The sequence below is a fragment of the Takifugu flavidus genome, chromosome 11 (genome assembly GCF_003711565.1).
Source record: "Takifugu flavidus isolate HTHZ2018 chromosome 11, ASM371156v2, whole genome shotgun sequence".
In the NCBI taxonomy this organism is placed as follows: domain Eukaryota; kingdom Metazoa; phylum Chordata; class Actinopteri; order Tetraodontiformes; family Tetraodontidae; genus Takifugu; species Takifugu flavidus.
Window position 1 is genome coordinate 13,576,561 of NC_079530.1, and position 15,396 is coordinate 13,591,956.

Below are 15,396 nucleotides of genomic sequence, written 5' to 3' on the forward strand. Positions count from 1 at the left end.
TTATTATTCACGACTATGCGTTTACTTTTTTAAATACATTACAAGCATGCAGTCATGCAGTAGTAGCATGATACAACAATTGTTTTAAAAATGTCAATCAAACAAGATTTCTATTGAACTGAATATGCTTTTAATTACAATTTATTTATTCAATACATTCAAGGTTATTTTTTAAATATATTTTATTGTTTTATTTTGAATCCTATTGAATTCATTTAAAGATCATTTTAGCCGTTACATTGGTCAAAAAATTAAAAAAAAACACTTGTGCTTTTCCTGAAAAAAACCCCAACAACAATTAACTCACACAACAACTTGCACAATTCGAATAATACAGAACAAGTAATGTGATGAGCAAAGAAAGACAATGTCAGCACTATACATTCATTAAACAAAATGCGATTCTCACGTCTGTGTTCATTACAAAATGTGTTTTGAATAAACCATGAAATATGTTATTATTGTTTACTGGTCTACCACAAGCCTCAATAATAATATCCAAACTCAGTTCTACATCTTCTTCTGTGGGGATGAGCATTTTAAATCCAAATGCAAGTTGTTGATTTACAATAGTGCAGAGCCTGAGATATTCTGCCGTGCATGTTTTATAATTGCCTGGAAATTGAGATCATTCTGACAATATAGTTATTTATAATAGTTAGTAATTCAAATTCTGGTGGCTCAGTTTCGTTTTGCATGCTGAAAAACTTGAGACAGTTGTTGTTGCCACAAGTTCCCCTTCAGTCTTGAATGAAAATCTATAGAAAATGCTTTTTTTTCACACCAACACAATTGTTATATAATCCTTAGCCACATCACAACAATACAATAACCCAACATTGCAATACAGCTTAATCTTAAATGACTAACACCTGTAAACCATTGTTCCATTAATTCCTTGTATAGAGTCATACAGAGTTGTTCTTGCAGTTGGGGAGCACAGAGGTGCGAGACACTTCCATGTGTACTGTGGACATGGGGAAATGCTCGCACTCTTCTTCCACTGGGCCGCAGCGACAGTGCAGGAGCACGTCCTTCACTTCCTGTCGAAAGTTTGAGTTGAGGAAGCCGTAGATAATGGGGTTGATGCACGTTGAGGACATGGCCAGCAGGTGGCAGAGGGAGAACAGCAGATTGTGGTTGCAAATGGGCAGAGCCTCCTGGTCCCAGTCAGACACCACGTTAAAGATGGTGAGCGGAAGCCAGCAGACGGCAAAGGCTGTTATCAGAGCGACCAACATGATGTTAATTCTTCGACTGTGGGCCATGCGCTGGCACTCTGGAGCCCTGGCGCGGTCCAGCATGTCTTTGCGGTGCCTGAGGCGCACAAACACTCGCACATAACAGAGCAGAACCAACAGAAGCGGGCCACAGTATTGGAATAGCAAGAGCCATGTGGTGAAAATGAGCCTGTGTTGTGGGGAAGGCCAGTGCTCTAGACAGGCTTCCAGTTGTGGAGAAGTAGGCATGTAAGAAAAGGGGGCACGGTATGTTGCTGGGGGCACCGATGTGTTTTTATGGGTGTAGGAATTGTGAGATGGGGAGTCCTTTAGGTAATCTTGTGGTGAGGTTTGGTAATGGAGTGCATTCTGCGCTAAGATTGGCATTACATTAGTGTAGGGGTCATTTGTGAGAAGCTGGAAGGCCAAAAAAGGTGAGGAGGTGAAGCACGCCAGAATCCAAATTAGAATGAGCGCGATGTAAGCCTGAGTAATGGTGGGTTTCCACCCAGCTGGGTTAACGATGAGCTGATGTCTTTCCAGAGCGATGAAGACCAAGGATAGTACAGACACAGTCACGGACACACACTGGATGAACGGTACCAGTCGGCACAAGAGAGAGCCAAACACCCAATGGTCCATGATTGTGTAAATGACAGTGAAGGGGAGACAGAAGACACAAACTAAAATGTCAGAGAAGGACAGGTTGCAGATGAAAATGCTGGTCACATTAGGCTTTTCTTTGCGTCGGGTGATGATGCATATAAGGCCGATGTTTCCCAGCAGCCCCAGAATCATCGTAACGCTGTACCACAAGATTAGAAACGTTGTGAGGACTGGAGACATGTGACACTGGTCGCTGTGGCCGAAAAGAGCAAGATCTGACAAAAGCTGGGTCCTGTTCCCCAGCCAGGGCTGCGTCGATTCATGTTTTACTACTTCGTCCTCCCGCGGTGGGGAATAGGTTGAGTTGGATGTGTTAAAGAACAGGAATGGAGTTGTAGCTGATTGAAAAGAGAGGCTTTTGTTCTTACTCAAGGACATCTCACAAAGGCATCCGTCTCCTGAATCAAAGAGTCCACATCTCTTAGAAACTGAAAATATAAAGAGAAACAAGAGAGAGAGGAAGCATAATTATTCATATGGCAAAAAAGTGATGTTGAGGATTGCGTGTTTATTAACAAGACACATTTAGGATAAAAGGAAATGAGTCACGTGATGGAGGAGGAATAAAGCCTTGGAGAGATGCTTAGTGTGAGGACTCTTCTATTTACATCACTGTGAAATTAGGTTCACACAAAGGTCATCAGTAAAACAAGTCCTTGCTAGTAGCGCTGTTCTCTCAAAGTCAAGATGCCAGTTTGTGTCCCTTGTCACAGCTATTGAAGTTTTCTTCCTTAGGTGAACAAATGCCGACGCTGTCGTTTTTATGCTGATTTCACCATAGTTGCATAGTGACCTGCTGACCCTTCGATAGCTTCAGTATTACAAATGATTTTCACGTTTGCATATGTGTCACTTCCCGTCTCTCCTTCCACCTGCCTTATTTCCCTCTTTTTTCTGAGTGGTCATCAGCAGGAAGGTCCAATGGCTTGTTCGGTGGTCAGGCTCTAAGTTTCTGTGCCTAGAGACCGTGGAACCGAATGATGCAGCTGCCACAATTTTGAGAGGTATTTTAAATAACGGTTAATTATTGTGCCTGTTATTGCTAGTATTTTGCCCTGAGGCTACCGTGTTGACTCAACTTTGTCATGTATCTGTTGTCATGGATGGTTTGAATAATCTTCACCGGTGCCATGTTTCCCTACTCATTTTATCACCATCAAGTTCATTCTTTAAGATTTATGAATGAGGGGATGATGGTAGGAGGGAAGATGGATGGATGGATTGATAGTATACACACACACACGCACATGAACCCTCCAGTCAAATTTAAATGCTTAATGACAGTGAAATTACTATGTCGCCATCTGAGCAGAGACTTGCGCAAGTAATGATGCACATGGACGTAAAAGGGCACGACTTGTTGCAATTCTAAAAATGGAATCCAGCTTTCTTTCATGGTGACAAAAGAAAATGAGTCTGTCATTTTCCATTAACGCCACACACATGCTCAGATATCAGTCATCTCTCGCCGCTTCTCCACTAACTTAGTCTGTCAGGGTGTTGAGCGAGCTGCAGGCTCGACAGGATGGCACTGTTCATCACTTGTTCAGAGGTGAAAGGCACGTGTAATGTCACCAGTAACTCAGCAAACATATGTGACAGGATGGAATCATCCAAAGACCAGAGAACAAAACAGGGACAGCCAGATTCTGGACAAATATAGCTGCCATGGTTCAGTGATTTGATACTGGATGCAAGCTCCACTTGTGATCATTATTATGCAGCATCCCAAAGGAAAATCTTACAGAAATAGGGAGCGCCGTGACCCCGCACCACTCCTCCACATCAGCTCCTTCGTTTCTGCCTCAGTGGAGAGTTCTCATCTCTGTGGAAAATCCTCTTCTCCAGCAGCCACAATTACAGAAGGGCTGAGTGTCATTTTACTTGGACCCAATTCGGTATCGCTCTTGGGATTTACATTTATATTTTTCTTTTCTATTTTGCTTTTTTCCTGCTTTAAAATTCAGTTTCTCACATCAGTTTCCTTAAATTATTCCCAGTAGCAATGTAGTGTGTAGTTTTTGGCCATATAATTCAATTTAACACTGTTTTTATGAACTGTTCCTGAGAAATTGAATTAACTTTGAGAGGAAAAATCAATAAATGCATTTTAGCTTGTAACGAATTGAGCAGCCACTACTGAGCATCCACTTATCCAAGCTGTAAATATTATTCTGCTGTCATTTTGAATCAGTTTTAAAAGGGGAAAAAAACAGAAGAACACATGCTCAGTAAGGTGCAGCTGTCAGAAACAATTTTCCTTGCCTCTGAAATGCAGAGGAGCGTGAAAATGGTCAGCAGACGCTACGCAATGCTGATGGTGAGATGATGATCCACGCTTGGTAATTCTCTGCTGCTGAGGAATATGGCAATAATTTGAACCAGGTGAAAACTTCATACAAATCTCCTACACAGTTACCATCAGGTTTCCCACCAAAATATGAATACAAAGCTTCTGTAGCATTGTTGTTAGGATGCAGAGACAAAGGCACAGGCACACTGTAACAGTAAGACTCTAAAGCTGCAAACTACACAAGCCAGAACCAGAGCAGGCATTTTAGAGCTGATGTTTATTTCCTGTAAACATTACTATTTATACCAGATCATTACAACAAAGATGAAAAATATAACAAAAATGAAAAATAACTCACATGATGGACTGTTGAGTTATGCCTGCCTGGTGCCAGGAGTGCGGAGAGAACGGTGCCCCGAACAGGTGTAATTCTCTGAAGACGAGGTGAAGATGAAGCTGAACATCACAGCATCAAGACCATTTCTGGCAGACAAAGCTCCAGAATGAGAGGGTTGTTCAAACCAGTGGCCAAAGAGCCTCCAAAGAGGGAACTCTGCTGTCACACAGTGGTGGGTTTTTTCAATTGCATTCTGAAAACGACACCAACTGCGGGTATATTTTAATGAAAACATGGAACTAATCGTAGGATCCAACCCCAATAAAGTCATTCTGAGGTAGGAAATACAATTCTGGGATATGAAAACCTACTCATGCATGGATGGAGCGTACTGGAGACTTGTTAGCGGAATAATATGATTGTCATAAATAAGAATAACAGGGGTACCGTATAAAAACCAGCAGATGTCAGTATTTTGTAGTAAATGAGTAAATAACATATGGAACTGTAAACATGTTGAGCACTATAAAAGAGAAGCCGAGACATTAAAACTGTTATTATATGTAAACTTTATTTCCTGAGCCAACAGGAATTAGCATTTTTTTAAAAAGACACAAATTGTAAACAATTAAAAAGATAAAGCTTAGGGTTCCCTCAACCACAGTAATGTAAGACAAGGGCATTTTGGTCATTTGTTCACAGTTGTGCTAACAAAATATACTCAGAGGAAAAACCAAGAAAAAAAATCCTATTAGGTCATAAATATTCCAGAAAATACCATATTTAATGGATTAGATTGGGCAATATTGAACAAAAGAAGGTTTGATATCTGTTTAGATGATAAATATTGATGTAAATGTTGGGATGTACCATTGACCTAAAGACACAGAGCAGAGAATTAAACCCGGCAGTATAAAATAAATAAATAAAATGAAACCATATAAAAATGGTATTTCTTTGGTAGTAGCTTTACCAAACAGGCCACAAAGGTCTCCACACTGTAACGCAACGAGAATTGAAGGATCATTTGCTGAACGTATGTAATAAAGTACGTTTCTCACTTGGCATTGGGCGATTAAATGCATAGACAGGGTTTGGAAATCATATTTGCTCACACAGTTAATATTTAGGGGACCAGGGATCAGTCTCAATGACATCACCTGCTGCCTCCGAGCACGACACGTGCTCACGCTGCAATATTAGTCACACTTCACGTCACCTGGCACCGGTTATATATTTAAACATTGACACATTGCAGTACCTTCAATCCAGCCTTCAGAGAGTTTCAAACACCGATCAGACAACATATATACAACCCATTTATGTATAGTTGGAACAAAAAACTATATTTAAACAATGCATGAAATAGCATCTATCATCAATGGTCTGAGCATGCGACAACCTCTGATCTCTGGTCCAAAACTCTATCCGATCAGAGTTTTCATGAAAGCGGGTTTTCCAAAGGGCCAGTGATACTGGTTGGGAACAGGCCCGTTCACGTTGCACTCAAAGAAGGAGAACATTGGGAACCAAATGCGTGCCCTCCGGCTCTGTTGGTAAGCGCGCGTGTTGGCTAAAGTGTGGTAGTAGAGGAAGAGGCGAGTGGTGATGTAGAAGGCGATGAACACGTCGATGGAGTAGTGCTCGTGAGCCGCCAGAATGAAGAAGATTCCAAATAAGTTTAAAACCCAGGAAATGGTGTGAATCAGATTCCAAGATCGCGGCGTATCTGGATCGTGATGAAATGGAAGAAGAAAGGGTGTTCAATCGCAGGAATATCCCACAAAAAGCCCACAGCAAAAAGGCTTTTATAGAAGTGACCTACATTATTTAACATTGTGATGAAATTAACAGTGTTCTCTGGTTAAAGGCCAACAAACGTATCAAAGCTCACATTCGGTCACAAAGAAGTTGAGCATCGTGATAACAACCGTGTGCCCGCTGAACATGTAGTCTCCACATGTTTGGACCCCTGCCAGTGTCATCCCAAATCCACTCCAGATGGCGAGTGCCCTCTGGATCTTACCGAAGGTGTCGTCATAAGTCTGCACACAAACACAGAAGCCATGAGAGCAACCGAGAATAACGGTGGCAGCAGCCTCTCAGTAAGTACCAGATCTACTCCACGCCCGTTCTCATGTGTTTCTCACCTTACTGGCACACTGCAGGTGCTGACCAGGCACGGAGAGGGAGGTGACGAACATTGTGCAACAACGGAGCAGGAACACGGTTCCCATCAAAGAACACAATCGCCTGAACAGAATGGACCTGCAGCACACGCACAGTTCATTTGAGTTAAACCCGGCTGTCAGACCGGGTCTCCGTGATGGCAACAGCTGAGACTATCTACTACCGATGTTTGTGGAGGAGCAGGATCAGTAGGAACATGTAGCACAGGATAACGCCGCAGGCTTCAGCCATTGCAAAGGCCCAGGGAATTCTGGGAACGCTGTTGGGGAGTAAAAACATCTCTCAGTGTGCAGATTAGATAAGAGTGATAATAGGATGCACACGTCCCGGTTGCTCAACATGCTCGTACTGTGGGCAATACCTGTCCAGAAATATGTCAGGCAGCGGTGGGTACGTTCTCATGTCTGGCACACGCTCGTGCACGAGGACCATCACAAATGACGTAAAACCAATGACGAGAAAGACATATATAGAGCTGAGGACTGTCTTCCACACCTCAGGGTCCAACCGGCCAGCCAGGTGCTGTCTACACCTGCCGTTGAAGCGTGAGTGACAGAGCGTCTCTCCTGAATTGGATTCACATCTCTCTCCTCTCCTTTGTCGCAGCACGCTCCCGCTACAAAAGCCTCCGTTAAACCTCCCCGCAGCCTCGTCAAAGTTCCACTCCCCCCCCACCGGATGCATTGAGGACCCAGCAGGGATGCTGGAAAGCTTGAGGCCGAGCTCCTCCAGCTGGCTCTGGTTCTGTCTCTGGAGCCGGCGGAGGGCTATGGTCAACCTCTTGATGTCTCCCAGCACAGTGAGGCCCAGTGGAGGTCCACGCAGGTCGGCCTCTGTCAGAGCCAGAAGACTGAGGCCGTCCAGTCGATGTTGAGTGCAGAGTAAATCCACATACTCCCCAAAACCTTCTTCCTGCAGCCATTGTGCCACCTGCATACAGCTCCAGCCACTCACAGCCTCGCCGGAAGCCGCCATTCCACTGAGAACACAGATAGTTCGCTTTTGTTTAATAGAACCATTAAATATTAATAAAACCATCTCAGAGTCACACCCAAGCTTATGTCTGAGTAATAGGATTTAATAGATTTTGAGGCAGTAAACACTTCCACATTCATCCCCATCCTGAAACTGAGGATGTCTTGTTTTCTAAAATCGTTTTGCATTTTTTTTAATTTGCATGATATTGCACACAGTTGCATGAACTACCGCATATTATAGTTTTGCCTCCCACTTTATTTAATCTAATTGCTGATTCGTCACTCAGTTCTAAATTTAAATCCGTGTAACAATTCAGGTCATTGTTGATTAGATTAATGGTCCTTTTTGCTTGTGTTTCTAATGGCAGTGGTGATAAGAAAGGAGATAATGTCCTCCTTGTTTTTAAAGCATTTTCTTTGTTTGAGAGTTGGTGGATGATAAATGCATCCGTCTGTGGTTGGTGCTCTTATTCACTGCGCTCCACAGGCCACAAACTGCCATTACATCATCTGCATTCAGGTCAAGGCTGAAGAACAATAACGGCTTACAGGCAGAAGTTGTGCCTGAAGTGAACAAAACGATATGAAAGAGTGCTCTCTGTCTCTGCTGCAATCAAGCAGAGGGCCCCACACCAACCTTGGTACTGATGAACTGCTGTTCTGTCTGCGTTTATGTGTATCCTTTGAACCTCAGATAAACTCACCACACAACTGTAGGCCCTGGTCTGCTCCAAAGGTCTAAAAGTTGCTCCAAAGGTCTAAAAGTTGCACATTTGATGATGAGACAGAAAAGGGGGAACAAAGCGGACGCACGGCCAAAGCAAAGAGCTGGGCTGTAAAGGTCTCATATGAGAGAATTTGAAAAATGTCTGTTGATCTGGGAAATAAATTTAATTAAAAATTCCCTACGTCATCTGATTGACCCTTTTCAAAGTTTCAAGAACTCAGACAATTAAAGAATTTTTTTAAAGAAGAAAAATTCAATTGCAATGTCAATCAACAAAATTCAGACAAATTAATTAGCCATCTGTAGTGACTTAAATCAATAATCCATTCTACTTTGTGTTATAGTGGAAGTATTCATTTTAAATTATTGCTTTTTTGACTAAAGAAAATCACTTAATTTTATTGTTTCTTCCTGTTAATTAATCATGGAGTGATTAATTCGATCATCAATGACAGCAACAAATGTGATGAATAAATAATAGGAGCAGCCTAATCACATTATACCAGGAAGCGTGAAAACCTTGATTTCAATACAATGAGGTGAACGACTCAAACGAGAAGTTATCAGACGAAGATCCTCATGAAAATCCAGGAGATGAGACCTTTGCTGCCGATAAATGATCCATCAATAACTCGTCAATCTCATGTGTTTCCGTGCACGAAAGCAGGAAGCAGCTGCTTCACTTACCATTAGAAACAAAGTGACTTTTTAAATAATTGATTCGTCTCTGATAACTGATTCGCCATTCTGCAGCTTTTAACTTAGAAATTCAAAAGTGCTGTGTGACCGAAACTGACTGCTTTGCACAATTATTGACACAGCTAAGGCTCACACACTAGAAAAACATCTTCATAAGTTCTCAACAGGAGATTCAAGTTTTGATGGTATAGATCATTAAAAAAACAAAACAAAACACGCCCTATGCATCTGTGACACATCAACAGCAGAAACAGGATGGCCAAACAAAGTCCAAAGTTCATTTAGTCCTTTCAGATTTTGCTATAAAAGTTATCTTACCTGGAATTCGCTGTCATTGAATTTGGACAGGACTTGGAGGAGCTGTTAGTTGGAAAGTGAAGTCGGGCAACTTGTCGCCCAACATGATTTTGACAACCTGGCAACGGCAAACAGGAAGAGACGATGAGCAACATCAGCGAAGAAGAGCTGGCGGACGCACGCGCTGATGACGCGCATGCAGCGACACCTAGTGGTCGTGTTTGGAATCACAACAAGCATCCGACTCCAATATAAACCTTTATTTGAACCGGAATCTGAATTAAAGTCAGAATCCATTGGATCGCAGACAATTTATTTAAGGCAGCACAGTCGGAGTAACGCAAATTATGCAGAATACTTCTGGCTTTTTTAAAAGTAAAATAGACATATCTGTTGAGCTGTATAAAAGGGTTTACTCCAGCAGCTTGCTTCATTGTGAATTTATTTTCTCAAGTGAGAGCTGGCAGGCTGTGCCGAACTGCACCACCTGTCTGCAACAGTCAAAGCTTGACTGATGCGTCTGCCAACGCAAAGGCAACAGACCGTGGCGCGGCTTACTTTTAAGGAAAGTGCAGCACATTTTTATCTTTGGAATGACTGACAGAAAACCAATTTTAGATTGTGCCATTGTGGAGAGCTGTGATCCACCAGACGGCGAGATGGGAAATGTCAGCGACAAAAATCCAGCAGAGGATAAAAAATGTGGCCTGGGTGGAACAGAGGAATCAAGCAGGATGAGGAAGATCCTGCCAATCCAGGCATTGGAGGAGGTTTTACATTCAGCTCCACGCTCCTGTCGCCACTGCGATGAGGTGTGGCCGCACCTGTATTTGGGTGACATGTGAGCGTCGTATGTGCACTTCAAAATCGTGTATTATGTGTGGGTGAAGCGTTACGCATGCATGACTCGTATGTCAGGTTCATGTCTCACAACAAGCTTGGGCTGTGGCAGCTGGGTGTCACCCATGTCCTGAACGCTGCGCACGGGAAACTCTGCTGTAAGGGGAATGAGGACTTTTATGGGACCACAGTGAAATACTACGGAGTCCCTGCCAATGACCTGCCCACCTTTGACCTGTCACCTTTCTTTCACCCTGCTGCTGAGTTCATTCACCGCGCTTTGTCCTCAGGCGGTAAACTCTCACACGGGTTCTTTAAGACTTGACGTTGAACGAGACATCTCTGTATTCACTATGTGTCTTTTATGATTTTCAGGAAAGGTGTTTGTGCACTGTGCTGTGGGTGTGAGCCGCTCAGCGGCCTTGGTCCTGGCCTACCTGATGATTCACCATCATCACACTCTCCTGTCCTCTGTGCGCTGCGTACAACAGAAGCGCTGGATCTTTCCCAACAGAGGCTTTTTGAAACAACTTATAACCCTGGACCAAAACCTCCAAGGGTTAAAAGAGTGAAATCAAACTGCTAAAATAAACCTGGTAAATTTCTTCTGATTCTATTCAACACTGGCTCCCTTTGTCCAATTTCGTGCGCACAACATAAATAGCAGACGTATTGATCCCCTCTCTTGTCCTCAGTGGCAACAGAGAGAGCAGGAATGGACTAAAATCAATAACAAACAATGTTAAATAACTCCACATGCATAGAGCACACGCTGAACATAGAGGGCTAAATTTGGAGCTGAGCTGCATTCAAACAAGCACCTGCTGGTGTCTCTCAGTCAGCTGTTCCCGCTGTGATACTGAGGAGGCACTGGGCACAGGCGGCAGGAACTGTGCTGGGGTTTGTTGGAGGAGCTCATTGCTGGGGAAAATATGTCCAGGAGCAACTGGAAGCAGGACCGAGTAGCCATAAAAGAGCTGCAGCTCATCTTGGATTCCTGCAAACTGGGGCTCACGCCGGTGGATGAAGTCTGGCCCAACCTGTACATAGGAAATGTGTAAGTGTTTGATGTTTGATGCAGAGAAAGCAGCTTTCATCCTTTCTTATGTGTCTTTTTTTTGTTTGTCTTCCAGAGCCGTAGCGCAGAATAGAAAGACGTTACATAAGCTGGGCATCACTCATGTCCTGAATGCAGCACATTCCAAGCAGGGTAGCATTGGAGACCAGGGTTTTTATGGAAACGCTTGCATTTACTTGGGCATCCCAGCGGAAGATTCAGAAAGCTTCGACCTGAGTCAGTACTTTAAAGCAGCAGTTGACTTCATACACAAAGCCTTGAAGAGCAAAGATGGTAACCATTAAAAACCAAAAAAAAACAAAAACATTGCCTCTATTTTCTTTTACATGCTTTTTCTGTTCCATAGGGAAAGTGCTGGTGCATTGCATCATGGGAGTGAGTCGATCAGCCACGTTGGTGCTGGCTTACCTGATGATGCGGCATCGGCTCTCACTCAGAGATTCTCTGAGGCACGTCACGCAAAATCGAGCCATTTATCCTAACCAACATTTTCTGTCTCTGCTCCTTAAACTGGACGAACAGCTGACGCTCAGGCGAAGGCTGTGCCCTCTTCTCTGACCTCTTCCATTAGTCACCTGGAGACCTTTTTCTTTACACATACACTACACACCAGCCATTCACCCGTCCACCTTCCGCCACTTATTCCATAACAAATTCCCAGCTGCTTTCAGCGAGAGGTGGGTTATACCCTGGAGAAGACATCGGAGCATCACAGGGTAATCTACAGACACAAACAACCATTCACACTCACCTTAGGCCAGTTGAGAGTGTACCGTTCATATACTGTACCCTGTATTTAATCTGTAAATATTCATCTGCTATGTAAATGTGTGGGTAAAATGTGAATTTTCATAGAGGTAAAAACCTGGTATAAAATTAAAAATGGTGTACTTTTGTCATTTGTGTACAGCATCATTGTTTGGAATGTAAATATAAGTCATAATACCGTGCGTTTATTAAAGATATTTGCACTGAAGAGTCTGAGAGAAGTTGGTACATGTGTATTTATATAACCAAGATGGTATGGGGTATTTTGGAAAACACATCCAGGTAAGAAACTGAATATTATCCCAGGATACAACGTATACTGCATATATTGTATTCAAATTATAAATCAGACCAAACCTAAAATAGAACAGGCTCAACGGCACAGACACTGATGAGCCCTTCCATAGCAACACAGAATCAAATGCAGCACAGCAGCATGTTACATAACTGTCTGCTGTCATTGATACTATACGCTAATGTTCACCAGCTCAGCCAACCAGGATGCACGACTCCTTCATAAGAATGCAGCCAAAATACAAAACTTTGTTCTTTTAAGTACATGAACTAATGTTTGTTGTACAACCTGTTTGCCCCCCCCCCAAAGGAAGCCAGTGACTACAGTTATTAAAGGAAACAAGGGTGTATGTGTGTGTGTGTGTGTGTGTGTGTGTTGCTGAGGATTGGAGATGAGTTTGCAGTGAGTTTGAACTGCTTTAGAAGGAGGTAAGCTTGTGATTCAGCGCTGTTCATGTAAGGATCATTTGCATTTCTTTGCTCAGTCATACAGAGGTCAACAGCAAATTTTAATTTTTAATTATTTGGATTATTTCAGTGATGTGATGGTTCATTTTTGCAGTAAGTTCAATTACCTTCTATCGTTCTCTTCCAACTGGTTACAGTATGTTTTATTTAAGCGAGCTCCCACGAATGAGCACTTACTGTCGCCTAATGAGATCAGTTTAGTAAAGACGTGTTTACATTATTTCATGCAATGCTTTGATATGTTGCTACTACATTGAAGAAAAGCTGCTGTGACTTTTCGGCCCCTCTGGGCTTTTAGTATTTAGAGTTTTACCAATACAATTTCCAATGTTTTATTAGGTGCTATCTGAGCTGAGCTGAGCACAGATAGCACCCAAATGAGGTCAGTGAGTCTGTGTGTGTGTGTGTGTGTGTGCGTATGTGTGTGTGTGTGTGTGTGTGTGTGTGTGCGTATGTGTGTGCGTGTGCGTGTGTGTGTGTGTGTCAGTATGTCACTCAAGGATCCGCCATATGAGCCGCCTTCTGTCTCGGAGCTGCAGGATTTCCTGCTGGCTGACAGACGACCCACTGGACATGTTAATGAAGTCTGGCCAAATGTGTACATTGGAAACGAGTAGGTCAGACACACGTGCAGACACACGTGCACTCCCCCCACTGGTTGGCTCGTCAATAACGTGCGACTGGGTTTCAGGGTGGCGGCCCGTGACAAGGGTAGTCTCCACAGTCTGGGGATAACTCACGTTGTAAATGCGGCTCATGGTCCCTCAACCCCTCCACCCAAATGCTGCTTCCATGTTAACACCGGCCCGCGTTTCTACAGAGACATGAATGTGGACTATTATGGGGTTGAGGCTGATGATGCAACGGAGTTCATCCTAAGTCCATTCTTCTACCCAACAGCGAGATACCTCAGAGCCGCACTGGCAGCAGGAGGCAAGTCATTCACCGTGGCATCGGGCATTCTTCCTCATATGAGGTGCTGAGGTATCAATAGGTGATGTCTCTGTCCCAGGAAGGGTACTTGTCCATTGTCTGATGGGTGTGAGCCGATCTGCGACATTAGTGTTGGCTTTCCTGATGATTGTTGAGGGCCTGACGCTGCGGGAGGCCGTGGCTGCCGTAAGGCCCCACAGAGACATCTGTCCCAACCCAGGCTTTCTGCAGCAGCTCCGCATCCTGGACATGAGCCTGGAGAGAGAGAGAAGGAGACGCCAGCGGGGGCAGACACCGTAAAGGAAGCACACACACACACTAAAAGGCATCGCCATCAGAGCAGATGAACAAGCATCTTTACTACCACAGAGGTCACTCTGCACGAGAGGAGCCAACACCATCACTGACAGAGCTGAGGAAAATTCTGTGGACGGACAGGAAACCAGTAGAATCTATTAATCAAGTCTGGCCCAACCTATACATTGGAGATGAGTGGGTAGGAAAAACTCCATCCAGCTCCTTCAAATGCTGCTTGAATCATTCCACATCTGTTTGCATGCGAGTCTGCAGATCTGTGGCTCGAGACTTGGCCACGCTGTCGTCTCTGGGTGTGACTCACGTGCTGAATGCTGCAGCGGGACGACACCGCATCAACACAGGTCAGCGGTTTTACAGCAGTCTTGATGTGGAATACCACGGCGTGGAAGCTGCAGACCATCCAGAGTTTCATCTGCAGCCTTTCTTCGTCCCCGCCACACAATTCATCGACAAAGCTCTGAGGAGCAAGGGTTAGTGGAGAACTAAGACAGCAGAAACATAACCTTTAACCTTTAGGCATTTTAGAGCGGATGGAATCTAACAGAGAATATCTGGTATTGTTCACTAAAACACTTCACTGCACACCAGAGAGAAGGAGAAGATGATATCTGTAATGAGATCTGTGCGGCTTCTATTAAACTCTTTTATTGCACTTCAGATGTAACTAACAGTATTCTGATGTGACTTTTCTGAAATTTATGGCTTTGTGCAGATTTACAGCGAAAAAAATGTAGCCATGTTTGTCCACAGTGCAATATTAGATATCCAAATATGGGAGATAAGGCAATCTATTCTCTATTTAAACTAATTTTGTAATCATTTTTAACTTTTCATCCAGGAACGCGATATTAGAAACAGCTTGACTTTGGGGAAAGAAAAAAAGAAATATCTCGAGTTAAACGTCAGATGAAATTGAATTACAGGAATAATCACACTAATGAATGTGCTCTCCAGGAAAGGTGTTTGTGCACTGTGCCATGGGCGTCAGTCGCTCTGGAGCGCTTGTTCTCGCGTACCTGATGATCTGCCAGGGCCTCTCATTAACCGAGGCCATCGTCGCCGTCCGTCTGAACCGGGACATCGGACCAAATTCCGGGTTTTTGGAGCAGCTCCGGCAGCTGGAGCTGAGCCTCAGAACAGAGAGAGGAAATCACCCTGACAGAAAACATGACAATGATCCCGGCAACAAAGCGTAACAAGGGACTGGATCAAGTTTTACATCACCAGAAATAACCCTGCAGACAAACGTCAGCTGATGCCCCCACCTGTCCACACGACCCACATCCACAAT

At 43.7% G+C, this 15,396-nt stretch overlaps 5 protein-coding genes across 11 annotated transcripts; 3 read left to right on the forward strand and 2 right to left on the reverse strand.

Annotated features, from left to right (window-relative positions):
* Positions 1-107: 107 nt before the first annotated feature.
* On the reverse strand, positions 108-4,737 carry npy4r (neuropeptide Y receptor Y4). The gene is made up of 2 exons (XM_057047324.1): positions 4,538-4,737; positions 108-2,314 (listed from the first exon to the last, which is right to left on the reverse strand). The coding sequence occupies exon 2, from the start codon at positions 2,262-2,264 to the stop codon at positions 909-911; it is 1,356 nt and encodes a 451-aa protein (XP_056903304.1). The 5' UTR covers positions 2,265-2,314; positions 4,538-4,737; the 3' UTR covers positions 108-908.
* Positions 4,738-5,068: 331 nt separating this feature from the next.
* On the reverse strand, positions 5,069-9,572 carry LOC130533688 (sphingomyelin synthase-related protein 1-like). Its single transcript, XM_057047314.1, has 6 exons — positions 9,428-9,572; positions 7,068-7,685; positions 6,870-6,965; positions 6,667-6,784; positions 6,411-6,561; positions 5,069-6,245 (listed from the first exon to the last, which is right to left on the reverse strand). Exons 1-6 carry the CDS (start codon positions 9,559-9,561, stop codon positions 5,941-5,943), a joined length of 1,422 nt encoding a protein of 473 aa, XP_056903294.1. The 5' UTR covers positions 9,562-9,572; the 3' UTR covers positions 5,069-5,940.
* A 139-nt stretch (positions 9,573-9,711) lies between these two features.
* LOC130533732 (dual specificity protein phosphatase 13-like) lies at positions 9,712-10,854 on the forward strand. The gene is made up of 3 exons (XM_057047401.1): positions 9,712-10,247; positions 10,325-10,539; positions 10,622-10,854. Exons 1-3 carry the CDS (start codon positions 10,000-10,002, stop codon positions 10,816-10,818), a joined length of 660 nt encoding a protein of 219 aa, XP_056903381.1. The 5' UTR covers positions 9,712-9,999; the 3' UTR covers positions 10,819-10,854.
* Positions 10,855-11,000: 146 nt separating this feature from the next.
* Positions 11,001-12,300, forward strand: zgc:153981 (dual specificity protein phosphatase family protein). The gene is made up of 3 exons (XM_057047405.1): positions 11,001-11,303; positions 11,380-11,597; positions 11,671-12,300. Exons 1-3 carry the CDS (start codon positions 11,179-11,181, stop codon positions 11,880-11,882), a joined length of 555 nt encoding a protein of 184 aa, XP_056903385.1. The 5' UTR covers positions 11,001-11,178; the 3' UTR covers positions 11,883-12,300.
* A 426-nt stretch (positions 12,301-12,726) lies between these two features.
* On the forward strand, positions 12,727-15,308 carry LOC130533695 (dual specificity protein phosphatase 13-like). Of its 7 annotated transcripts, none has more exons than XM_057047327.1 (7): positions 12,727-12,842; positions 12,925-12,947; positions 13,342-13,467; positions 13,546-13,791; positions 13,871-14,083; positions 14,157-14,575; positions 15,060-15,308. In XM_057047327.1, the coding sequence occupies exons 3-7, from the start codon at positions 13,343-13,345 to the stop codon at positions 15,299-15,301; spliced, it is 1,245 nt and encodes a 414-aa protein (XP_056903307.1). In that variant the 5' UTR covers positions 12,727-12,842; positions 12,925-12,947; position 13,342; the 3' UTR covers positions 15,302-15,308. The 7 variants fall into 7 exon arrangements, with proteins under 7 accessions (XP_056903307.1, XP_056903306.1, XP_056903305.1 ...); XM_057047326.1 differs by lacking the exon at positions 12,925-12,947 and having other exon boundaries at positions 12,736-12,815; positions 14,157-14,279; positions 14,358-14,575; XM_057047325.1 differs by lacking the exon at positions 12,925-12,947 and having other exon boundaries at positions 12,736-12,815.
* The last annotated feature ends 88 nt before the right edge of the window (positions 15,309-15,396 follow it).

Excerpts from the sequence above, each read along its gene's own strand:
- LOC130533732 (XM_057047401.1), top strand. The coding sequence starts at position 10,000 with ATGACTGACAGAAAACCAATTTTAGATTGTGCCATTGTGGAGAGCTGT. Across the intron at positions 10,248-10,324 it reads CACCTGTATTTGGGTGACAT|GTTCATGTCTCACAACAAGC; the intron begins GTGAGCGTCGTA and ends CTCGTATGTCAG. Across the intron at positions 10,540-10,621 it reads CCGCGCTTTGTCCTCAGGCG|GAAAGGTGTTTGTGCACTGT; the intron begins GTAAACTCTCAC and ends TATGATTTTCAG.
- LOC130533688 (XM_057047314.1), bottom strand. The coding sequence starts at position 9,561 with ATGTTGCTCATCGTCTCTTCCTGTTTGCCGTTGCCAGGTTGTCAAAAT. Across the intron at positions 6,562-6,666 it reads ACCTGCAGTGTGCCAGTAAG|ACTTATGACGACACCTTCGG; the intron begins GTGAGAAACACA and ends GTTTGTGTGCAG. Across the intron at positions 6,246-6,410 it reads CAACTTCTTTGTGACCGAAT|ATACGCCGCGATCTTGGAAT; the intron begins GTGAGCTTTGAT and ends ATCACGATCCAG.
- zgc:153981 (XM_057047405.1), top strand. The coding sequence starts at position 11,179 with ATGTCCAGGAGCAACTGGAAGCAGGACCGAGTAGCCATAAAAGAGCTG. Across the intron at positions 11,304-11,379 it reads AACCTGTACATAGGAAATGT|AGCCGTAGCGCAGAATAGAA; the intron begins GTAAGTGTTTGA and ends TTTGTCTTCCAG. Across the intron at positions 11,598-11,670 it reads AGCCTTGAAGAGCAAAGATG|GGAAAGTGCTGGTGCATTGC; the intron begins GTAACCATTAAA and ends TCTGTTCCATAG.
- npy4r (XM_057047324.1), bottom strand. The coding sequence starts at position 2,264 with ATGTCCTTGAGTAAGAACAAAAGCCTCTCTTTTCAATCAGCTACAACT.
- LOC130533695 (XM_057047325.1), top strand. The coding sequence starts at position 12,736 with ATGTGTGTGTGTGTGTGTGTGTGTGTGTTGCTGAGGATTGGAGATGAG. Across the intron at positions 13,792-13,870 it reads GCACTGGCAGCAGGAGGCAA|GGTACTTGTCCATTGTCTGA; the intron begins GTCATTCACCGT and ends TGTCCCAGGAAG. Across the intron at positions 14,576-15,059 it reads CAAAGCTCTGAGGAGCAAGG|GAAAGGTGTTTGTGCACTGT; the intron begins GTTAGTGGAGAA and ends TGTGCTCTCCAG.